The 25,488-nt window shown below is 46.2% G+C and overlaps 1 protein-coding gene across 2 annotated transcripts in view; it reads right to left on the bottom strand.

Moving 5' to 3' along the window:
* Window positions 1-5,447, bottom strand: part of SH3PXD2A (SH3 and PX domains 2A) — a 250,247-nt gene extending 244,800 nt beyond the window's left edge. For both annotated transcript variants that reach the window (XM_069567002.1, XM_069567000.1), the window contains exon 1: window positions 4,699-5,447. In XM_069567002.1, coding sequence (XP_069423103.1) covers window positions 4,699-4,770 — 72 coding nt within the window. In that variant the 5' untranslated portion in view covers window positions 4,771-5,447. The remainder of the gene's footprint in view (window positions 1-4,698) is intronic.
* Between the last annotated feature and the right edge of the window lie 20,041 nt (window positions 5,448-25,488).

Below are 25,488 nucleotides of genomic sequence, written 5' to 3' on the forward strand. Positions count from 1 at the left end.
TATCTGTTTCTCTTGTATGCTGGGTGTTTTCCATGGGGCATGTAGCCCACTTTCCCATCAGATTGTGAACAGCTGGCCTTCCTTTTTTGCCTCAGTCTTCCCTTCTCTCACAGCTTCGCCTATCAGATTCTAAATGGACTCAAGGGTTTCGGTGATAAGGAGCACCAGACAGAAGCTAGTATGTTGAGTACCCATGATGGGCGCCAGGAGCTTGCTTCAGTCGTGTCCAACTCTTTGTGACCCCATGGACTGAAGCTTGCTAGGCTCCTCTGTCCATGGGATTCCCCAGGCAAGAACGCTGGAGTGAATTGCCACGTCCTCCTCCGGGGGATCTTCCCGACCCAGAGAGTGAACCCACGTCTCTTCCGTCTCCTGCATTGGCAGGCAGGTTCTTCACCATTAGCGCCACTAGGTAAGGCACTAAGAGTAGAAGCTTTGCCCCCAAATTATCTCAGATCAATTTTCCAAAATCCTTGTAAGGTTACCGGCGAAGAAACTGAGACTCAAGAGTGGCTGGCTCCAGGCTGCTCACCCAGGAAGAGTCAGAGCCAAGACTCAAACCTTGATCTGCCCAACACCAGTAATTCTACAGTGGGACTGGCCTGAGAAGACCCTGTCCATACTGCAGCTGCACATCCTTCTTCCTGTGGGGCTGGATCCACACTCTAAGGGCTTAAGGAAAAAAAATGAAAGGCAGGGAAATGAATGGTTCTATGCCCAATTCCTAAAAATGTAGCTCCCAGGACCAAGCCCCAGATCTATGATGCTCTAAACACACAGGAGAATGTATTATTTCTTCAGGGTGGATCCTTCATTTATCAGCTCAGGCATCATTGGAGAGCAGACATCATCTTGGGTTTGCTCTAATCCCCTGCCTCACAGTGACCTCCCCCCATTGCCTGTCACATGCCCTCCTCTGGGGCATCAGGTGAACGTCCTAGTTAGTCAGTCCTCAAACGCCACCTGGCATTGCTCTCTCGTTGTTCTGTAAACCTGAGCCTGGTCTCCACAACCAACTCCAGTGGAGGAGAAGGGCCTCACTGTAGGTTCGGGAGGTGAAGTGACCTGAGTTGACCCATATCTCTACCTGGGAGACCCTGAGCAACTTCTCACCTCTTCATGTCTCAACTCACCCAACTGTATAAAGAATCAAAGACTTTGCATGGACTGTAGGAATCACATGAAATCCTGCACATTGAGCATCTGGCATCGACGACAGTAACTGCTCACACTGGCTATCATTTGCATTCCCTGAAGAGTCCTGTAGAGGATCAGAACATTCACGACTGGTATTTTTCTGAAATAAACAATCAGGAGAGGAAATGACTGCGAAAGCACAACGCCTCTCAAATCCAAACAAATAATTTCTTGTTTGCTTTAGATGCACTAGCTCCTCTCCAACACCATATGACTTGCCTTACACCTACCTACACAGGCGTGTGGGTGCAAAGAATGTGAACCGGAGCTCACATCCTTATGGAAAGTTGTCAAAGGTAACTGCAGTTTGCATCCAGCGTCATTAGGACCATTTGAAAGACAAGTGGTCTGAGGCCAAAGCCAGTTTACCTAAGGTCTCTCCAGGGACAGCTCATAACAGCTGAGAGAGGAGCTCAACTCCAGGCAAGGAGCCTGGTCTAAGCAGCAGCTGTCTATCTCCCCCAAACACTCCCCCCTCCCAGCATCCCAAGCAAGGCCCTGGCAGAGAGGAAGGAAGCCAAGGGCTGACAGTGCCACCCAAATGATGCAGGTCACCTGCCTGCCCTTTCATAAACAGGCCAAAACACAAGACCCTTGGTATCTAGGCGGCTCCACATCCATCCCAGAGACAAGCCTGTCCTGAGAAGACCTCTGCAGTGTGTTCCCAGCATTCTGGAGCCAGCAGAGCCCCTCCTGCTTGGGCCCCAGGCCTCTCATCAGCTAGCTCCGGCTAACGTGCATATCCCATAAAGCCGCTTGGCTCTGCAATTTGCCAAACCACAGACTCAGAATTCACCATCACCTCACCAGGAGAGGCGGGAAGAGGGCAAGCTTCTACAGTACAGAAGGGCTTCCAGGACATGCATGACATGGGCGCAGTGTGCCCTGCCAGCTACCCACATCAAAGTGCCTTGGCCGGAACACTTGACCTTCTGGTGTGTGGTGTTGGCCTTGCAGAGGCCAAGGGAGGAGGCGACCCTAGGCTTCAGAGGCGCTGCCTCCCCGCCTGGCTCCTCCTGCCCTGTTGGCCCCGTCGACACATTCTACTATCAGCCCCCTCTCCTGATGCATTAATGCCCCACACGTGCAGGAACCTCTTGCTATGACCAGATATTTGCTTTCCTCATCAACCCCAACCAGCCTTCCAGGGCACTTAGATGAACCCAAGCCACGTGATGGGCAGAAGGCCAGTTAGACCCAGGTGCTGTGACTCGCTGTGTCACAAGCAACTCTACCCCGACCGGTTCTCAGTTTCCTCATCTGTAAAATGAGGGGTGGAGTCTCATGAGTCCTCAGGTCCCTGCCAGCTCCACAGTTCCATAACACACAACAGTGTCTCCTTTAGCTGTTTTCCACAACCTGCGTTCAGGGCTCTGTATGCCCCATCTGCTCAGTGACATCACTCCCGGCCCACACATAGCATCATTGATTCTTAACACGGGAAGCGGACACATCCCAGAAAACACTGTCCATGAAAAGGGAGGAAATGATCATGTCAATGGAATTGGACAGGACTTTTTTTTTTGTATTTTTCACAGAGAACAAGTTATTAGCAATCTTAAAACCCCAAATCTTTCTTCCTTCTTGCCAGACCATTAATAGCTGCTTTTCAAAAGTGCTTTCTTAGTCAGAATCATGCCAATCATAAGCTACCATCTAATGAGTGCCTTATGTGCCAGGACCGCACTAAGTGCTTTGCGTGGATGACCTCATTTAATTCTCCAGACAATCCTATGAAGTAGATACTACTATTATCCTCATTTGAAAAATGAGGAAACTGAGGTACATGGAGGTTCAGTAAGTTGCCCAAAGTTGCATAGCTACTCAGTGTCTGAGCCTAGCTTTGAACGAGAGCCTCTCACTCAAAGCCTCAGCACTAACCACCTCTCAACACTGTTCGCAGGGGGCCCCTCGTCCCTTTAGCAATGCTCCTGGCTGGTGTGTTCTACATCTGTAACCTTGGACATCACTGGTCAAAGCTAAGCTTTGATGTTTCACCTAAGATCCACAGAGAGTGCCATCTGTTGAAAGCAGTGCCTACCTTATCTGAGGACAAGAAAAGAAGCCCTAAAACTGCAATGTTCAAGAAAAGAAGTTAAGAAGGCTGACTTCATAATAAGGGCTGGGATATGCAGATAGACATCTGCCTCAGAGGAGGGCGACCACACGGGAACCCAACTCCTCCAAAGACAGCTTTCTCAAAAGGGCAGGGGGAGATGCCTGCCGGGCCAGTGACACAAAAGGACGAACTGTCCCACCAGCATCCACCTTTCCGTCCCCTCAGGAACCAGACTCCTTGGTTTACCTCCTCCCCAACCTGAGCCCAAGCTAATTTATTCCACTAAAAAGAAACCCGAAGATCAGAGCTATTGGGGATAAAGACAGAAAGAGTAGCCTGAGGCTGACATTAGCACAAATCCAGTCCCCTTCCAACAAGGAAATAAAAGGCAGAGATCAATGTGCTGTCTAGGGCAGCAACCCACAGCCTGTTTTAATTGTGAAAATTAATGCTTTGAGCATTCTAAATGCTCCTTTAAATGCCTAATTTGCAAATAAGATGCAGTCCTTGCTGTCTGTCTCTTCCGTCTCAAGAACAGGGGCAAAGCCGCTAGGACTGGCAGCCTCGGGAGCCAGGGACACCATTTACTTCCTAAGGTGGGAAGGATGGGAAGACGGGATGGGCTGAGATGAAAGGGCGTCGCGTCCTACTGGCCCCCAGCTCGGCTCGGTCAACCTTAGCCCCTTCTCATTAAGTCTGGGAAGGCAGGGGGAGGGGCAGCCGGCCGCTCCTCGGAGACCACAGCAAACATTTCCCTCCTCGTGTCGGAGACCGAGCATCACTTAAGAGGAAATGAACCCCGGTTAAGGGTCACGTCCAGAGGAGGGATAAAAGGAAAAGCCACAATTTTCCTCACACCGACCGACACGAGGGCTTTAAGAAGGAAATCAAAGCTCAGGGCTGAGGGTGGAGGTAGGGCAGGGGCGCGGCGGCTTCTCTCGGCCCCCCAGACCCAAGCCTGGGGAGACAGAGACCAGGGCACAAGTAGGAGGCTCGTGCGAGGCGTCCGTCCCCAGGGTAAACCTCTGAAAGCATCTCGGTCTGCGTGCGCCTGAGCGACCCGAGCCCCCAGGGAGGGCCGGGAAGATGCTCTTTCCCAACGGAGCTTCCCAGCAAGGGTTTGAAGAACGTTCCCCCCACCATCCATCAAAGCTCAGGCGGACAGATGACTTCACCGTTGTAACAGACAAGGGCAGCCACTTGCCAATTCCAATGCCAAAAAAAGAAAACGGGCGTGGGGCGGGGGAGTGGAGGGGAGCAGTGGAGGAAGGTCAGAAAAGGCTTCCCTGGAGATCACAGCCCGGTGAAGAGACTCCACCGCCAAAGGCTGCCCTGTAGGCGCTCAGCTCCGGGACTTAACAAGGAGAGGGCTGAGGGGCCACCCAGGGGCCCTGAGGGGGTTCCTGGCCAGCCTCCCGCAGGGGTCGTGGGGGCGTACTCACATAGTGCTTGGAGGGGTTCCTCCGTTTCTCCACGTCCACCACGGTGGCATCTTGCACGCAGTAGGCGAGCATCTTCCCCCACAAAGCGAGTGGCGCCCCCCGGCGGCGTCACCTTCTCATCCCGGTCCGGCCCCGGCTCCTTGTCCCGCTTCCCGGGTCCCCGGGTCTCCCCAGCTACCTCGGGCCGGCGCGCCGCTGCCCGGGCTCCCCAAGCCCACAGGTACAGCAGCTGGGCGGGGGCTGTTCAGAGGGCACGCGGGCTCCGTGCGCCCGGGCGGCTCCCCGTGGGCCTGCCGCGCTCCCCTTCCCTCCCGCGCCGCCGCAGCTCTCCGGCTCGCCCGCCCGCTCTCTCCGCCGCCCGGTGGGTCCGGCGGGAACTGGCGGAGCAGAGGAGGGGCGGGGGTGTGTCCCGCCGGCGAGGGGACGGGGCGGGGGCCCGGGAGCCCGCTGTCAGCGCGCTGGGGAGGGGCCGGCGGCGCCCCTTCTCTGCGCTCCGGCTCCGGGGGGCTCGGCGCTGACGGAGGCTGCGGGCGCAGGAGGCGGAGGCAGGGCCGGGCAGGCAGAGAAGGGAAGGGAGGGGAGAGAGGGGAAGCGCGCGGGGAGGGGCTCCGGGCCCGGGGGAGGGGCTCGGGGCGACGGGGAGGGGGGCTGCAGCCCGGCCGGAGAGGCCTGAGCGGGCCCGCGCGCCCCCACCGCGCAGAGAGCGCGGCCAGCGGCCTGGCGCGGCGCTGGGCGACTTCGCCAGGCACAGAAACTCGGGGTGGCTTCGGAGGGAGGAGGGGCGAGGGGGAATGAACCGAGCGCGCCCCCGCCCTGGCTTTCGGTCTGGGAGCGGATTTGTGCCTTTGGGCCCCCAGCTTTACGGCCCCCTCCCACCCCTATCCCCCAGAGCTCTTTCATGAAAAGCAGTTTATTACCCCACTGTTTTCGCTCAGGCCCTCCGAGCTGGAGTCAGGACTGGGGAAGCAGGCGGCATTAAATCTTTCAAGCCAGAGCCTCTTTTGAAAAACCACCTGCCCCCCTGCGGATCACAAAGGGTAAAATTCTCCCCGGAAATGTGATCGATCCGCTGCCTGAGTCGCTTATCGATCTGAGCCTGGATAACCAATCTGTGATATCATTTACCAGTGAGGTTACAAGAAGATAACACTCCTGCCTTTAAGCCTAAGGCTTCCCTGGGACCCTCTCCTCCAGGTCGGGGAGGAGGGAAGGGAAAATCCACCATTGGGTTGGGGACTAGCTCATCACTGGCCCCAGGCTCTGACTTTCTCACCGCCTCTCCCTCTGGTTTAGAAAACCGACTGTTCAAATCACTTGTCCATCCCTGGACTTGGGACACAATTACTATTTAATTCAATTTACACCCCAACCCCCCCATCTGTTTCCAGCATTTTTCCATTCTAATTTCAAATATATAAAGTAGTGTCTTCACAATTAATCCTATTGTTCACAATCACAATAAACTTTGTGACGTGGAGCAATGCCAAGCATCTGAAATGGAGGCCAAGAGTTCTAATTGTGTTAATACTTTTTTCTCTGTACTGTCAGAACTCATGTAGATCTAAGTTCTAAGACTATTCACACAATTGCTTGGTACAGAGTAGCCTATTGTCCTTCCAGCTTTCTTGAAGGGTGCTAGGACACCAAACGATGCTGCTAATTAGTTGACCTGGAGCAAATCACTTAATACCACAGGCATTAGAGTCATTTTAAAGTTTTCTGTGAAATGGGGGTGCTGAACTAGATGGTCTTTTAAGATTTCTCCCTACATACATTCCAAACTCCTAGCAGGAGTTACTCCTTTGGAGACAATTTTGAGGGTTTGTTTTGTTTTGTTTTTCATAATTAACATGTATGGATATTGACATTTTAAAAAATATATTTTTTTAATTTCTTCTCTAAAATTCTAGCAGTTTAGGCTTGATTGAGCACTTATTCTGTGCTCCTTTACAGGGCATTAAAAAACAAAAGAAAGAGAGTGAGATAACTCAGGTGATGTTTGTAGAACTGAAAACTGAATCCAATTGACAAATGCTTGTCCCTTCCCTCAAAGAGAAGAAAGTACACTTGAGAAATAGGGACACCATTAAGACAGTATGTAATAAAATGTCCATTGCATGCTCAGTTGTGTCCAACTCTTTGTGATCCCACAGACTGTAGCCTGCCAAGCTTCTCTGTCCATGGGATTATTCCAGCAAGAATACTGGGATACTGGGTTGCCATTTCCTTCTCTAGGGGATCTTACTGACTTAGGGATCGAACCTGCATCTCCTGCTTGGCAGGCAGATTCTTACCTCTGAGCCACCTGGGAATGTCCGTTATTGTTGTTGTTCAGTTGCTGAGTCATGTCTGACTCTTTGTGACCCCATGGACTGCAGCATGCCAGGCTCCTCTGTCCTCCCCTATCTCCAGGAGTTTGCTCAGATTCATGTCCACTGAGTCAGTGATGCTATCTAAACATCTCATCCCCTGCTACCCCTTCTCCTTTTGCCTTCAGTCTTTCCTAGCATCACAGTCTTTTCCGATGAGTCAGCTCTTTGCATTAGGGGGCCAAGGTATTGGAACTTCAGCCTCAGCATCAGTCCTTCCAGTGAGTATTCAAGGTTGTTTTCCTTTAGGATTGACTTGCTTCTAAGAGACTCTCAAGAGACTTCTCCAGTACCACAGATCAAAAGCATCAATTCTTCGGTGCTCAGCCTTCTTTAAGGTCCAATTCTCACATCCGTACATGACTACTAGGAAAACCATAGCTTTGACTAGACGGACCTTTGTCAGAGTGATGTCTCTGCTTTTTACTATGCTGTCTAGGTTTGTCATAGCTTTCCTTCCAAGGAGCAAGCGTCTTTTACTCTTGAGGCTGTAGTCACTGTCCACAGTGATTTTTGGAGCCCAAGAAAGTAAAATTTGTTTCTGCTTCCACTCTTTTCCCCTTCTATTTGAAATGCCCTTTGGGATTCCAGAAAATGGAGGCCTGGAATAATCCAGGAGAACTTCCTAGAGGAAACTGTCTGTGTTGTAGGGACTCTGTATGGTCTCTAAACTCTCTATGGGCAGAGTTTAGAATACCTTGGAATACTCTGCCTCTTCTGAAGTCCCCAGCCAGTTGCACTTGCCCCAAGCTGTCTGACTTGTGCGTATTTGTCCATAACACATTCATCTCTTCCGAGAGTGCCTGGTGCCCAGGACTAACGGTAAGTTATCGCCTACTTCTTTGCACTCCTCATGTAGCAAACCTTCACCTTATCCACACTAGTAGTCACTGTACGAGAATCTGTTGAATGAATGATGGGGGAGAAGAAAAGGTGGAGTGAGGACATTGAAGCCTGAACCTGAGGGTAACACACAGAGGGCCAGGAGGATAGTGTCCACCTGGGGAAGAGTCAGGGAAGGGGCTGAGACACAGGAAGAGGAAACAAGGAGAAGGATGGGCGTAGGGGCTCCAGACCGTGAGAGATCTTGACACCAGGCAATGGGCTTCTGTATCAGAGAGCATGATAGAAAAATCACTGTGGATGCTGGGCAGGTGTCCTGGGAGATCTGAAAGTGATGCCCAGTGCTGTGGAAAGGAGGAGACCAGGCATCACTGCCTTGAGCAAGTCCTGTTCCTTGTGGGAGTAGGAGGGATGTCTGGATAGGCCCTCAGTGCTGAGCTCTGCAAGGAAAGGGCTGGGCTCTAGGAACCTGGGAGGGCTGCTGGTAGAAAATCTAGACAACCCATGGGTTCCCAGTCAAAAGATTCTTAACAGCACTCGGCCACTCTTCCTCTGTGGACTGCAAGGTGTTCTGGACGTGCTAGTGAAGCCCGAGAAGCCCCTGCTGAGGGGTGTTCAGCTGCTAGAGAGAAAAAAAAGGAGAGGGCTGGCTGTCCTGGGTCCCCTTGTGAGTCCGAGCACTCCCCCAAGAGGCACTGGTGGTTTCCTGCTCACCCTCCTCCTTCTGGATCAGGATTTGAACATGGACCTGAGGATAAGAGATCTAGGGAAGAGAGGGAAGGTGCTTGGCTACAAGGTTATGGCCTTCTGGTTTAAGAAACCCTGACAACCTGACATCTCCTAAATTCAGAGTCTTGAAGCACAACTTGAGGACTCCCCACTTCTCCCTGTGCTCCCAATTACCTCAGTTGGAGGGAGCAACTGAGCACCAGCCTCCACCCAGCCCCATGGTGCCAAGATCTCTGGAGATTAGTTGCATAGAAGTTATCAATACCTATGGGAGACAATCTCCCTCTCCTGGGGCTATAAAGCCAAGAGACTTTAAGTATAAAATGGTACAGACTCTCCCTTCTTCCCTGGGTACATGTCAAGCTTATGCAGACTTCTTTTGCAACAGTGCCTTAGGCATGCCTTTCTGCTCAACACATGTTTACTGAGTGCCTCACATGTGCCTGGCACTTTTCCAGCAATGACTGACACTAGCTGAAGGCCCCTTGGAGACAAGACAGCCTCTCATTTGTTCAATGTCCAGCATCTCTGGCACATAGTAGGTACACTGGGTGGTCTGTGTTGAAGACATCTGCTCAAGGAGTTAGTAGTGCTGGAGAGGACTAGCTAAACCCCTATTTTGCCACCTCCATCCATGAATTGAGGATGACTCCAATTCAAGGACATTATATGAGTTCTAATGACAAAGTATAATGTCGTTTTTTTAAAAGTTTAGGATAAATAAGGGAAAGAGGACCCAAAATAAAGATACAAACTGACTGATAACCTGAAAGTCTGATTTTTCAGAAACAGAGAACTGTAGGATGCTTAGAACCAAAGAATTTTCCAAATGGAAGGGATCAGAGAGTTTACTTATTCCTTAATTTTACAGAGGCACAAACTGAGGCCAAGAGAAACTAAGCAAGCTGCCCAATGCCACACAGCTAGGGGGTACCAGACCTCCCATCTTTGTCCTTCACAGCTCTTACAAGCCTATTCACATGCAAGAAGAGATCATTTAGAGCATCACAGATGCCTGCAGATCCAGAATGCTGCTCTCCCTTGATTCCATTCCATTCTCCACTCCAATTCTCCATTCACACAAGCATCACAGGCTCCTTAGAAGCCCCTCTCCTGCCTATTCCAGGCAGGATGCTCCTTAAGGTCAGGGACCATGTGTGTCTCCAAAGTCCCTTTGTGTACATGCAAATCCGATCACTCCCATATGCAGAGCCCACCCCACCTTCTCTCCCGTGTAATCTTCATAACCACCTCAAAGATGACAACATACAGGAAAACAGTGAAAACAGCTAAATCACCAAACATTCATTTGGCTACTAATCAAAAATTGCCCTTTGACAGTTCAGCCACTACTGTATTGAACCCTTATTTACATCTTTTAATTTTTTTTCAAATTTTGCTGTGCTTAGGTTGTGCATTCTAAACCAGTAAGAAGCAGGTGAGAATCTGAGAACCATGGACTTGGACTGTGGCACCACCTTTTCCCTCCCCACCCTGACAACAGCACCCCAGCCACCTGCCACATACACCCCCAACCCAGCAGAGAGCTTTATACATGCCAGGCACTCAATGAATGCTTGTATTTTAAAATTGGATATTTGTCGATGCTGCTGATGAAAGTGATGCCTACACGCTGTAAAGAGTTACCCATCCTGGGTTCTGGTCCTACTCAACCATACCCCAATCTTGTGACTTTGAAGTCACTTCCCATCTCTGGGTTTCTGGTGGTATTCTGGTCCCATGCATGCTCTAGGTTGGTAGATAAAGTGAAGTCTTATCGGTCTATGACTCCGGGAGTTGGCGATGGATAGGGAGGCCTGGCCTGCTGCAGTCCATGGGGTCGCAAAGAGTAAGACATGACTGAGCGACTGAACTGAACTGAACTGACCCAGAGATGTGCACATTTTAGTGAGATTTGGAGCCCCCTCCTGGTCAAAGTGGTTTTAGCACCTTTAACACAAAGCAGCTGGCCTTCTCTGTATCCCTTTCTGTCCCTGGCTGACCTCTGGCAGGAGCAGGCAGGTGGGCCTGGTACCAATAACCCGCCAGTTTACAGACTATAAGCAGTCCAGGGTGTATATGCATCTCTCTTAATTCTCCTTCTTCCTTTCTCTCTCTGTTTCAAATCAGCCCTAATAAACAACTGTTTGGGGCTTCCCTGGTGGCTCAGAGGTTAAAGCGTCTGCCTCCATTGTGGGAGACCTGGGTTCAATCCCTGGATCGGGAAGATCCCCTGGAGAAGGAAATTGCAATCCACTCCAGTATTCTTGCCTGGAGAATCCCATGGACGGAGAAGCCTAGTAGGTTACAGTCCACGGGGTCGCAAAGAGTCGGACACGACTGAGCAACTTCACCTTCACCTGGGGAACGTCTTGAGAATGGTCCCTCCTGAATCTGGAGTAGACAGTGAGATCAACTTCTGCTTTCTCCAGAGGGGAGTAAATTACTGGCCAGACTTCTCCTCCCCTAGGTTTCTGGGGAATGGGAGCAGGATGAGACACCAGAATTGCCCTGTCTGCTTAGCCCTATTGTTCACTAATTGCAGCCGTAATAACAGGCCCCTCCTGCTTGCCAAACCACGAGGTGGTGGAAAGCACCTTTATTTGACTCCCAACACAGTAAGTTCATCAGCAAAATCTCAGCCAGCTTTTGTACAAGATGCCATTGAGAGTCTCAGCCTCCTGTCTCAGCCTTGACTCTGAGGGTGAGGGTCCTTATGCAGCAGAATTATTTGACAGGACCAAATCAAGTTCCAGCCTTAGCAAACAACCATTGCACTGGAATACCAGAGAGAAATCTGCTAACTTGCATGTCCAAAGAAGCCAAGGACACAATCAGATTCACAATGGAAAAAAAAAATTATTCCATAACTCCAGACTACATCCCTAACACTGATGGGATATCTGGTCCTCAAACTAGCACATGGTACTTTAAGACCTTCAGAGATGAGGGTGTGGATGGTCTATCTCAACTACTGGGCATGCCTTCAAGTATATTCCTGCCTGGTAGGGACTTACCAGCATCCTCTTGGTATAAAAGATCAGTGTACATAGTTCCATTTTAACCATAAACCACCACAGATTTTCTTTTTCAAAATCCCCTGGATTTTCCAGAAGCCAGCAAACCCTGACTTGTCCATTGGATGACAAAAAAAGAACAGGAAAGAAAAAATCCGTTGGGAATTCAAAGGCAGTTTCTTAAAATAACCTGAAGCCACAAATAACCAAAATTATGAGTCTGGTTTTGGTTTGATCGCTTTTTCTTTTTTCTTCCAGTTCTCCATTGAGAAATGTTAGAAATTACTGTTCTTTATCCTGTTTGAATCCACTTGCCTATTTCAGGTGAAAGATCCAAGACTTTCAAAAGTCAAGTCTGGCTTCGGTAATGTCCTGCCCCCTCTGTCTCATACAGAAGGTATCCCCATAGTTGGTTCATTTCTTACCTGACAGACTATGGCAGGTTGAGGAAGACTTAGCTGGCTGGGTTTTCCCACCTAGGTGAATCTGGCTGGGATTCTGAGTGGCATCTACAAGGTGTTGCCCCAGGCAGATTACTATGATCACTTTGATTAATCTTACTGCCTAATATATAAATAGCTCATGTTTCAGTTGAGACTCAGTTGGTTTACAAGTATGAATATTTGAGCTGAGCTAGCTGAAAAAAGGAGAAGGGGCTCAATTTCCAAGGTACAGTGCCATCTCATCCGTGGACATTTGGACTTAGAGCCGAACCAGGAGGTGGCAAATCTTAGAGAACATGATACTTTCCTCCGTCTCTTATCTCTGCTTATGGGTGTGTCTGTTTTATTCTTCTTGATCTGCAGACTGCTTTTCTCTGCTACTTTACCCACATAGCAGGAGTCCCCTACTACCCAAATTTCAGACACTTGAGACTGGTTGTCTCTGTAGTCTAGATCCTAGTACCCAGGAAAAACACTCTGATTGGCCCAGTTTGGGTCATATGTCCACCTCGTTCCAGTCAGTTATCAGGGGGTGGGGTCATGTAGCATGAAGATGACTATCAGAGCTAACCCACTGGACTGGGAATTAATTAGAAGAAAGAGGGCTGGTGTGAGTGGCCCCCACACCCCAAAACACCCCTACTAAATTATTGTTTACTTTTTCAAGGACATTATTTATTCACTCAATGAATACTTAAGTTACCAGTTATGTCACCCACTTTATGAGGAACTGGGGCTACACTTGGGGCAAACCAGACAAAGTCCTTGTCCTTAGGGAGTTTTACACTTTTGAGGAAGATACACATTGTTTTATGAATCATCTAAATAAATGTAATATTATAATTGTGAGTAATGTTGTCAAGGTGGAGAAAACATATACTAAAGTATAAATGTTGGTCATCTCTGGGGGTAGCGATACAAAGTTTTAAAATGAATTTATTTAAACATTAAAAAATTCTATAGTGTACTTTTCCTTTTGGAGAAAGATTGAGTTTTTAAATTTGCATTTTAAAAGGATCATGATGGTTCCCTGGTGAAGAGGGCTGCCTGGGGGATAAGCAGGGGGGGCATTTGGTGGATTGGCAGTGGGATACAAGAGGCGATGACATTGACGTATCCACACTACTAGATATAAAATGGTTGGGCTTCTCTGGTAGCTCAGCTGGTAAAGAATCCACCTGCAATGCGGGAAACCTGGGTTTGATCCCTGGGTTGAGACGATCCCTGGAGGAGGGCATGGCAACCCACTCCAGTTTTCTTTCCTGGAGAATCCCTGTGAACAGGGAAGGCTGCCAGGTTACAGTCCATGGGGTCGGAAAGTGCAGCATAGCATATATAAAATAGATAACTCACAGGGGCCTACTGTACAGCAGGCCTCTGTAGTGAACTATATGGGAAAAGGATCTTAAAAAGAGTGGATATGTATATGCATAACTGATTCACTTTGCTGTGCAGCAGAAAGAAATGTAACATTGTAAATCAACTATATTCCAATAAAAAATTTTTTTAATTAAAAAAATTTTTTTGAGTGTTGGCCTAATTAAAAAAAGAGAGAGATGACAACAGCTTAGACTAGGCTGACAGTTCTGGGTGGAGTGAAGAGAACTTTAGAAGGTAGAGCATCCTCTGTCCGGTGATATTGGTCAGGGATGAGGGAATCGGAGGTGCTGAGGACAATCAAACGTTCTCAGCCTGCATACCTTGAGGGATGATTATGCTGTTTAGTATTCTGACTTTTTCTTAGCCTGCAATATACGGATGCTGTTCTAGTCAAGGTTAGAAGTTTCCTTTAGCTATAATAAAGATCATGATAATAATAATAGTAACAATAACAACAATAATATCAGCAATTGTTTATTAAGCTCCTATGTGTTGTGCCAGACACTCTGATGAGTAAGCATTGTGCATTCCATAAACGGGAATTTAATCACAAACAAGAATGCCCTCCCTTGTGGGGTTCACAGTCAAGGTAGAAAAAACAATGAATTAGACAAGAAAAAAACCAAGGCTTTGGGCCTCTTCAACTCTCTAGTATTTTTTAAAAATTTGTTCAGCATTTATTTAGTAAGGGCTGGAAGAAATAAATTTTCTATTAAATGTGCACTTTTCTCCCTGCATTGAAAGTAAGGCATTTATTATATGCACTGAAAGCAGTATTTTCTAAGTTTTCTTTTATTTCATGAGCTTTCATACCTGGATAATGTCACTTACATGCTTGCTATCAGTAAAAGTAACTTACATAGATACAGCTTCAGACTCATAAAAGACATTTTAAAAGTTTGTTTTCATTTTAATGGAAATCGGATGTTTCCTATTTTTCTGGAGTTCTTGTTTTCCCTTTAGTTTGAGGGGGAAGAGGGGGAAATTTCTTAATAGTTAACTTCTTGGGAAGTATATTGAACGGTTTGAAGTTACTTAAATCGTTTCTTCCAAGAAAACAGCCCTAGACCCATACTGCTGCACGTTGACCTAGACCTTGCAGTCGGGGGTGACGACTGCCGTGGGTGACGACTGCCCCTCGAAGGGCTGTCTGATGGAAGGAGTCAAAGCCGGCCCAGCTCAGCCCACAAGGGCAAAGCATCCTGCAGGAATACTCCCCAGAGATGGGAGGCGTTAGAGAGGAGGGGTTGTGAATTTCCACTTGAGGATACTGTTTATTGTGGAAGGACCTAGCCCATTTGTGCCAGGAGAGCCTCGGAAAATCCCAGTCTTTCAGGCCAATTTGTCTACCCGGCCTAATACAAGAGGGGTCACCACTGCTCAGATTTTTAGAAACAAAATGGAAAATTCTCCCTGATGGATGGTTAAGCAGTCATGTAGATAAATGTCTGATGATTAATTCATGATATTACTGAAACATGAGGGGACTTCTCTGGTGATCCAGTGGCTGGGTCTCCGTGCTCCCAATGCAGAGGCCTGGGGCTCAATCCCTGCTTGGTGAGCTGGATCCCACATGCTGCAACCAAGAGTTCACACGCTGCAACTAAGACCGGGGACAGCCAAATAAATAAATATTAAAAAAAAAAAAAAAGAAACATGAGAATGCCAGCTCATAAGGACAGAAATGTTGGTCTGTCTTTTCACCATGGTACACCCTCTGTGCTGAAAACAATGGCTGACACATGACAAGTTTTCCACGAACTGTTCGCTAAACCAATGGTAGTAAATGTTTTCAACCTGGGGGGCCATACAATCTCTGTTGCAGCTACTCAACTCTGTCTAATATACCTATACCATGACCCTGCAACTTCATTCAAGAGAAATTTCACCCAAGAGAAATCTGTACATATGTCCACCAGAAAAATATGAAAGCATTTAAAGCAGCACTAATCATAATAACTCAAAACTGAAAGCCACTCTAACGTCCACCAATGCTGAGTGGGTCAGTAGAGGTGTTATGTTTATACAATAGAATACTATAGGAGGGTTCCCTTTTCTCCACACCCTCTCCAGCATTTATTGCTTGCAGATTTTTGGATCGCAGCCATTCTGACTGGTGTGAAGTGGTACCTCATTGTGGTTTTGATTTGCATTTCTCTAATAATGAGTGATGTTGAGCATCTTTTCATGTGTTTGTTAGCCATTCGTATGTCTTCTTTGGAGAAATGTCTATTTAGTTCTTTGGCCCATTTTTTGATTGGGTCATTTACTTTTCTGGAATTGAGCTGCATAAGTTGCTTGTATATTTTTGAGATTAGTTGTTTGTCAGTTGTTTCATTTGCTATTATTTTCTCCCATTCAGAAGGCTGTCTTTTCACCTTGCTTATATTTTCCTTTGTTGTGCAGAATCTTTTAATTTTAATTAGATCCCATTTGTTTATTTTTGCTTTTATTTCCAGAATTCTGGGAGGTGGATCATAGAGGATCCTGCTGTGATTTATGTCTGAGAGTGTTTTGCCTATGTTCTCCTCTAGGAGTTTTATAGTTTCTGGTCTTACATTTAGATCTTTAATCCATTTTGAGTTTATTTTTGTGTGCGGTGTGATTCCTTAAAAAATTGCAAATAGAACTACCTTCAGCAATCCCACTGCTGGGCATACACACCGAGGAAACCAGAATTGAAAGAGACACATGTACCCCAATGTTCATCGCAGCACTGTTTATAATAGCCAGGACACGGAAACAACCTAGATGTCCATCAGCAGATGAATGGATAAGAAAGCTGTGGTACATATACACAATGGAGTATTACTCAGCCATTAAAAAGAATTCATTTGAATCAGTTCTGATGAGATGGATGAAACTGGAGCCGATTATACAGAGTGAAGTAAGCCAGAAAGAAAAACACCAATACAGTATACTAACACATATATATGGAATTTAGGAAGATGGCAATGACGACCCTGTATGCAAGACAGCAAAAAAGACACAGATGTGTATAACGGACTTTTGGGCTCAGAGGGAGAGGGAGAGGGTGGGATGATTTGGGAGAATGGCATTCTAACATGTATACTATCATGTAAGAATTGAATCGCCAGTCTATGTCTGACGCAGGATACAGCATGCTTGGGGCTGGTGCATGGGGATGACTCAGAGAGATGTTATGGGGAGGGAGGTGGGAGGGGGGTTCATGTTTGGGAACGCATGTAAGAATTAAAGATTTTAAAATGTAAAATAAAATAAAATGAAACTGAAAAAAAAAACCACAATAGAATACTATACACCAGTGATAAAAACCAAACAACAGGTTCAGACAGCAAACTGGTGGAAGTTCACAGACACATGTTGAGCAAATAGAGGCAGATGCAAAGGATATATGCATACTATATGGTTTCATTCACATAATGTTCAAAGTAGCCCAAGTTAACTCGTAGTGCTAGAGGCCATATAAATGGTTGCCTCTGAGAAGTATGAGCTGAGACAGGCACAGAGGACTATGCTGGAAACGGTCTTTGTCCTGATCCATGTGGAAGTTTTGGCTGTGCCCTAGCATTGTACACTTGAATGTATATATTTTACAACTTGCTATGTGGATTGTTTATGTCCCCACAAAGTTCATATGTTCACTTAAATAAAAGAAGGATTTAGCTAATAACAGATTTTCTTGATCCAGATAGAGAGTAGTTTCTGGCTGTAATTTCTTTTCTCACTTGAAATGGCCATACCAGCATCTTGCTCTGGCCTGAAAAGTAAAAAGTAAATTCTGGATCTCACTGCCCATATTATTATAATAACTTAGAAATGTCTGAAAAGTTTTCAACGCGAAGACAGCACTTCAGCATCACTGAGATGCATTTTAAGATTCTCTTCTTGGAGTTCTCCCTGGTGCCTCAGTGCTAAAGAGTCTGCCTGCTAATATAGGAGACTCATCTGGGATGATCCAATGTGCCACAGAGCCACTAAGCCCGTGTGCCACAACTATTAAGCCTGTGCTCTAGAGCCCGGGAACTGCAACTACTCAGCCCACATGCCGCAGCTGCTGAACCCTCATGCCCTAGAGCCCGTGTTCTACAACAAGAGAAGCCACTGCAATGAGAAGCTCACGCACTGCAGCTGGAGAGTAACCCCTGCTTGTTGCAAGTAGAGAAAAGCCTGCGCAGCAAAAAGACCCAGTACAGCCAAAAATAACTAACTAAATAAATGAAAATTATCTTTAAAAAAGATTCTGTCTTCTTGATGATGGCTAATGCTTGATGTATGGGTCATACAGCTTAACCCTGGCACAGGCACAACTTAATAGAAGCCACCACTTCCTCACTTTTCCCCCATCACTGTTTTCTCCCCATCTGAATGTCACTACTACATTTTTGCTAACATTTCACTGCAGGTTAAAAAAAAAGATCTTTCTTTCGATAGATTTTCTGAATGCAAACACGGCAGAGGAAGGCGGTGGAAAGAGTGTGGCTCTAGGTCTGGATTCCTGCTCTACCGCTATTCTCAGTGCAACTTGGAAAGTTGTTTCACCTTTCTAAGCTTCTGTTTCCTGTCTGTAAAATAGAGATAACAATGCCTACCTTACGGAGTCATTATCAGGTGAACATGAGATCAGTCAGGTATTGGGTTGACCAAAAAGCTCATTTGGATTTTTCTGTGAGATGTCATAGAAAAACCTAAATGGACTTTTTGGCCAACCCAATAAAATGGTCAGCATAGTGAAGGCATAGTGAAGGCAATGATATTAATAATTATACTAATAATAATGGTCAACATGTTGACCAGTATAATTATTAATATCATTGACTAAAATAAACCATTTGTTCTCTGATCCCATTGGTCTGTAGATTGTATATAACTTTAACCTTCAAACTTCAAGCAAGTTGCAAGTTGGAGTATTAATTCATTCAATGAGTACTGAGTACAGCTGGACTTCCTTATCCACAGGGACAGAGGGCCAACTCTACTGTGTGGTTTTACACACGGGACTTCAGCATCTTTGGATTTTGGAATTGCTGGGTGTCCTGGTGCACAAGCTCAAATCTAGATTGCTGGGAAAAATATCAATAACCTCAGATACTCAGATAACACCACCCTTATGGCAGAAAGCGAAGAACTAAAGAGCCTCTTGATGAAAATGAAAGAGGAGGGTGAAAAAGCTGGCTTAAAGCTCAACATTCAAAAAATGAAGATCATGGCATCCGGTGCCATCACTTCATGGCAAATAGACGGGGAAACAATGAAAACAGTGACAGACTTTATTTCCTTGGGCTCCAAAATCACTGCAGATGGTAACTGCAGCCATGAAATTAAAAGACACTTGCTCCTTGGAAGAAAAACTATGACCAACCTCAGTTCAGTTCAGTTCAGTTGCTCAGTCATGTCCGACTCTTCGTGACCCCATGAATCACAGTACACCAGGCCTCCCTGTCCATCACCAACTCCCGGAGTTTACCCAAACTCATGTCCATTGAGTCGGTGATGCCCTCTAGCCATCTCATCCTCTGTCGTCACCTTCTCCTCCTGCCCCCAATCCCTCCCAGCATCAGGGTCTTTTCCAATGAGTCAACTCTTCGCATGAGGTGGCCAAAGTATTGGAGTTTCAGCTTCAGCATCAGTCCTTCCAATGAACACCCAGGACTGATCTCCTTTAGGATGGACTGGTTGTATCTCCTTGCAGTCCAAGGGACTCTCAAGAGTCTTCTCCAGCACCATAGTTCAAAAGCATCAATTCTTCAGCACTCAGCTTTCTTCACAGTCCAACTCACATCCATACATGACCATTGGAAAAACCATAGCCTTGACTAGACGGACCTTTGTTGGCTCTGCTTTTTAATAGGCTATCTAGCTAAGAGTCACAGATAACTGAGCGACTTCACTTTCATGCACTGGAGGAGGAAATGGCAACCCACTCCAGTGTTCTTGCCTGGAGAATCCCAGGGACAGGGGAGCCTGGTGGGCTGCCGTCTGTGGGGTTGCATGGAGTCGGACATGAATGAAGCGACTCAGCAGCAGCAGCAGCAGCAGCAGCAGCAGGTTGGTCATAACTTTCCTTCCAAGGAGTAAGCGTCTTTTAATTTCATGGGTGCAATCACCAACTGCAGTGATTTTGGAGCCCAAAAAAATAAAGTCTGACACTGTTTCCACTGTTTCCCCATTTATTTCTCATGAAGTCATGGGACCAGATGCCATGATCTTCGTTTTCTGAATGTTGAGATTTAAGCCAACTTTTTCACTCTCCTCTTTCACTTTCATCAAGAGGCTATTTAGTTCCTCTTCACTTTCTGCCATAAGGGATCCAACCTAGATAGCCTATTAGAAAGCAGAGACATTACTTTGCCAACAAAGGTCCATCTAATCAAAGCTATGTATGGATGTGAGAGTTGGACTATAAAGAAAGCGGAATGCCAAAGAATTGATGCCTTTGAACTGTGGTGTTGGAGAAGACTCTTGAGAGTCCCTTGGGCAGCAAGGAGATCCAACCAGTCACTCCTGAAGGAAATCAGTCCTAAATATTCATTGGAAGGATGGATGCTGAAGCTGAAACTCCAATACTTTGGCCACCTGATGAGAAGAGCTGACTCATTTGAAAAGACCCTGATGCTGGGAAAGATTGAAGGTGGGAGGAGAAGGGGATGACAGGGGATGAGATGGTTGGATGGCATCACTGACTCGACGGACATGAGTTGAGCAAGCGCTGGGGGTTGGTGATGGACAGGGAAGCCTGGTGTGCTGTAGTCCATGGGGTTGCAAAGAGTCAGACATGACTGAATGACTGAACTGACTGACTGGGTGTCCTGGAACCAATCCCCCAAGCAATGTGAGGAACAACCGTATTTACTCTGTGAATAAGGTAGACCAGAGCCTTGCCCTCAGGAAACTTGCATTTCTATTGCAATTTGTGCATTTGCAAACTTCCCTCTGGGCAGAATGATCAGCAGGGCTTCCACTCTTCCCCGGTAGCTTGTTCTTTCTGTGTTCTTACTGCCCGATTACTAATAGATCTTATTAATTAACAGCTCAAGGTTTCCTAAGCTTTTCCTTAATAGTATGTTCTTCTCAAGACTTCATGCTCAATGTGTTGTTTATCTGTGGCACTGTACATTCATTTTCATCACCAGACTTTTTTGCGTATGTTTTTATGAAAACATTAAGCTGTTCATTTTCCATCGAATGAATCGTAAAGCTTTGTTTTCATGTTCCACTGTATTTAGTCTCAAAATGGCATTGCTGCTTGGCAGGGTCTGTAAAAATCAGGTGCAAAATTTACTACACATACAAAACATATTTAGGACTTGGGTAATTTTTATTGCCATAAAAGGTGACTTTTCCAAACAACTAAATATCATTATTTTCTGTTGCCACTGAGTGGCTTTTTTTTTTTTGGCATGAGCATTTTTGACAGCTTTGTGGCTTTTCCCTTTACAAGCCCCTGCCTCCTCTACCCTGGAATATTCTTTCAGTTTTACTTGAATCAGTTTCTCCTGAATTGTAATTCCTAAGACCCCAAATAAACTTGTTTCGTGTTTTATGGCCTTCTTGGTTACCACAGTCAGAGATGTAATCTTTACTCTGAGAGTGTGGCCCTTCCATGGTTTCAATTGAAAGCTTGAGTTGTTTGCCAAAGCCCCATAACTTGGTAACAAACCATGACCCCTGGCATGGGCAGTGGTTGAAGTCTCTGCTCCATCTCTTCCAGCCATCAACTGTTGTTTTCCCCTGGATTCCCTTGAGTCTCACTTGCTGCTGCTGCTAAGTCACTTCAGTCATGTCCGACTCTGTGCAACCCCATAGACCCCACCAGGCTCCCCCGTCCATGGGATTCTTCAGGCAAGAACACTGGAGTGGGTTGCCATTTCCTTCTCCAGTGCATGAAAGTGAAAAGTGAAAGTGAAGTCACTCAGTCGTGTCCGACTTGGACATGTACAATTCAAGAGTCAGTCAAGAATTTGAGAATTTATACACATTTTGCGACTTCCTACTCTATGACTCTCCTTTTCAGAATTTTCACCTCAATTTCCAGCCACTCTATTGCAAACTCCTCAGAATCATCAGGCCACTAAGCCTGTGATTTTAGTCTTTCAATGACCTCTACCCTGTGTGAGCTGATTGTGGTTCTCTTAGTGTGGTCCTTCAACCAGTAATTAGCATCACATAGGGAATGGATAAAATGCAAAATTTAGGGCGGCATCCCAGACCTAGTGAATTAGAAACTCAAGGTGGAGTCTAGCAATCTATATTTTAACAAGTTTTAGTTTGAGACTGACTGCCTTAGTGGTAAAGCTATACGAATGTGGGTGTCACCCAGAGTGGTTCCCACCCTTTACTGTCTGGATGCTCTCCAGTGCCATCAAATATGAGTTTTTTTTGTGTGGGAGGAGGGGTCCAGAATTTTGTAATATTATTTGTAGAAGGAATTAGCCTTAAACAAGCTACTTTCAGTTCAGTTCAGTTTTCAGTCGCTCAGTCATGTCTGACTCTGCAACCCCATGAATCGCAGCATGCCAGGCCTCCCTGTCAACCAGATGGGAATTTGGGCATTTACTTTGTAGCATATATTCCACACTGTACACTGCTTGGTTCCCCCACTTCCAAGCACATATATCTTTGTAATTTAAAAAATAAATTTCAATTCTTTTAAATTGAGATTTGAATAAAATGTTTGTGAAACCCTGGAAGCACCTTATAGTTTTATGGAACACGGCTTGAAAACCTCTAGTTTAAATGGTGTTGATTGACAGTAGGGGTCAGGATTAGCCTCAACCATGCATAGGAGAATCTCCATAGCAACTGTCACCATAGCATCAGGCCTATGACAGAGGTGATAAATGAGCTTGTACAGAGTGGGGAAGAATGTAGTGTGGTATCTTCTGGTCTCTCTTCCAGGAAATCCCAAAGACACACCTGTACCTTTGTTGCAGGAAGGGGGACCCATTCCAGGGCCCAAAACTGGGCTATTGTCTAACACTCGGAAATGAATTGTCCGAGGAGACATGTGCTGACAAAGCAAGAGATTTTATTGGGAAAAGGCACCCGGGTGGAGAGCAGTAGGGTAAGGGAACCCAGGAGAACATCTCTGCCACGTGGCTCGCAGTCTTGGGTTTTATGGTGATGGGATTAGCTTCCAGGTTGCCTTTAGCCAATCATTCTGACTCAGAGTCCTTCCTGGTGGTGCACACCTTGTTCAGCCAAGATGGATGCCAGAGAGAAGGATTCTGGGAGGTGTTCGGACAGGTCTCCTTTTGACCTTTCCTGAACTCTTCTGGTTGGTGGAGGCTTATTAGTTCCATGTTCCTTAGCAGGACCTCCTGTTGTAAAACGACTTATGCAAATGGTTACTATGGTGCCTGGCCAGGGTGGATGGTTTCAATCAGTGTGCTTCCCCTAACACCTTGATAGAGAAAGCCTGCAGGTTACGACCAGGTGAAATGACCTGACATTCTCCAAAGTGCAAAGGGTCTCTGCTCCTCAGTGAGAAGTAGGGACTCCCCCTCAAGAGGGAATTAATCCCTTACAACTTCAAGAACAGGGAATACCTTCACAATACTGTCATCCTACCAGACCAGTAGAATAGAGAGAAAGTTCATCTAAAAACTCACTCTGGCTTCTTCCCCTCTCCCTGCCTCCACCCCGAGACAGACCCACTGGTGTTTTATCCCCAGGGGAGCAGGCCCTGGGCAGTACTTTTCCAACTTTAATGTGTGCTGGGGATCTTTTTCAAATGTAAATACTGATTTAGTAGGTGTTATAGGCTGAACTGCATCTCCTCCAATTTCATATGCTGAGATCCTAACCCCAGCATCTCAAACATGACTGTATTTGAAGATACGGTCTTTAAAGAGGTGATTAAAGTGAAATGAGGTCAGTGAAGTGGTCTCTGATCTAATATGACTTGTAAGAAGACAAGACAAATAGAAAGAGAGGAAAGACCATGTGAAGATACCTGGAGACCCCGAAGAGAGAGACTGTAGAAGAAAATGACTCTGCTGACACCTTGATCTTGGACTTCAAGCTTCCAGAACTGTGAAAAATAAATTTCCATTGTTTAGGCCACCCAATTTACTTTGTTAGTGCCCAGTGGGACTTTGTTATGGCAACCCTAGCAGACTAATGTAGTAGGTCTGGGGAGGGAATTGAGATTTTACATTTTTAACATGTTCCCAGATGCTGCTGATTCTGCTGGTCCAAGGATCAGACTTTGAGGAACAAAGATCTGCAGAATCAGGTTCCTTTTTGCTTGATGGCATGCAAGGTCAGCAGCTTCGCCTTGCACACTGGAGAGGAGGACACTTTTTCTCCACCTCTGCTTTCTTTAGGATGGCTAAGGCAATTGTTCTCAGCCTTCTTGTGTTGGCAGCACTTTAAAAGTATAGAGTGGCACCTTTCAGGGGATGAGTCACAGATTAGGTTACATAAATAAATGAAGTGGGCTGGATACAACATAGGACCTGATGGATGCAGTAAGTAAATGGGGAGCTCATGCCTCATGTGAAGTGGGCAGATCTACACTGTCACCAGTCAGAATCTGAGCTTGGTGTAGCCAGATTTTCCAAAATTTCAAGAGAAGATAGAAATTTGGATTTTTACATTAAATCTCCAGAGTTTTTAAATGTTGGCAACTCCATCAATTTCTTTTTGAAATGTGAGGCAAAGGAGCCCCTGAGGTCCTGGACAAGTTATTAATAAGTATCTTATTTTGGAAGTATATGTATGTAAGGGCTTCCCAGGGTGGTGCTAGTGGTAAAGGACCCAACTGCCAATGTAGGAGACATAAGAGATGCAGGTTTGATGCCTGGGTCAGGAAGACTCCCTGGAGAAGGACATGGCAATCCACTCCAGTATTCTCATCCAGAGAACCCCATGGACAGAGGAGCCTGGTGGGCTACAGTCCATGGTGTTGCAAAGAGTTGGACATGACTGAAACAACTTAGCACGCATACATATGTAAAAATTCGTCAAACTGTAGGATTAAGATTTGCACAATTTACTGCTTTTAAGTTATCCAACAATAAAATACCTGCATCAGGGTGATGCACATCAGCTTCAAGGTAGCTGTCATCTGTGGGAATGGAGGCAAAGCAGGGCTGAAGTCGGCTTCATCTGTATCACCAACGTTATGTTTCTCTCAAGAGGAGAACTAAAGCTCAGATGGGAAAAGAATAACAGCTGTCTCATCTCAGTGGTATCTAGATTTTCTGCTTCATTATTTTCTGTATGTTTGGACTATTTCACCATTAAACATCTTAAGTATTAAAAAAAAAAAAACCAAACCCTGAGAATACCAATACTGCATGGGCTAACCCAAACCCCTTGGAGGTTACTGAAACATATTCTCTTGGTCTTCCTCTGGGACCATATTGTTGTTCAGGTAGGAACGTTCTCTGCCTTGCCCCAGATCTTCTGCTTGCTTCAGGAGACACCTGCTCCCTCCCTGCCATGGGTGTGACGTTATATCACCCCATCCACTCAACCCATATAACCTTCATCACCAGGAGTGGTGTTCTCAGTGCAGGCTCAGCTGGAGCAAAAATAAAATATAAACATCAACCTAAACCTGAAAACATTGTGTTGAGTTCCCAGTTCTGAGCCACCAGAGAACAGGCTTCTCTGATCCTGAAAGCAGTACAGCCTAGTGGTTAAGCTCACTGGGTAGAAACCTGGCTCTTCCACGTAGTAGGTAGTTACATATCCTTGGGCATGGTAGTCAGTCTTGGCCTCAATTTCCTCATCTGTAAGGTGGGAATGATAATAGTATATACCTATTTAGGTTTATGTTAGGATTTAAGTTGGCTGGGTGACTGGTGAATAACTGTTCAATAAAAGTTAACTCTCATAACTGTTAGTATTATTAAGTACTTCCACTTTAAACATCTTTGATACGTCATGGACTAAGTCTGAGGTGAGGCCACGGTGTTAATAAATTGGTATCTGACCACTGAGTCCCAAAGGGAAAATATTTTCAACTCTGCTTCAAGTAGCAAATTTGATCAAGCTTCGTCATGCATAGGAAAGGAG

Source organism: Ovis canadensis, chromosome 22 (assembly GCF_042477335.2).
Source record: "Ovis canadensis isolate MfBH-ARS-UI-01 breed Bighorn chromosome 22, ARS-UI_OviCan_v2, whole genome shotgun sequence".
NCBI classification, from domain to species: domain Eukaryota; kingdom Metazoa; phylum Chordata; class Mammalia; order Artiodactyla; family Bovidae; genus Ovis; species Ovis canadensis.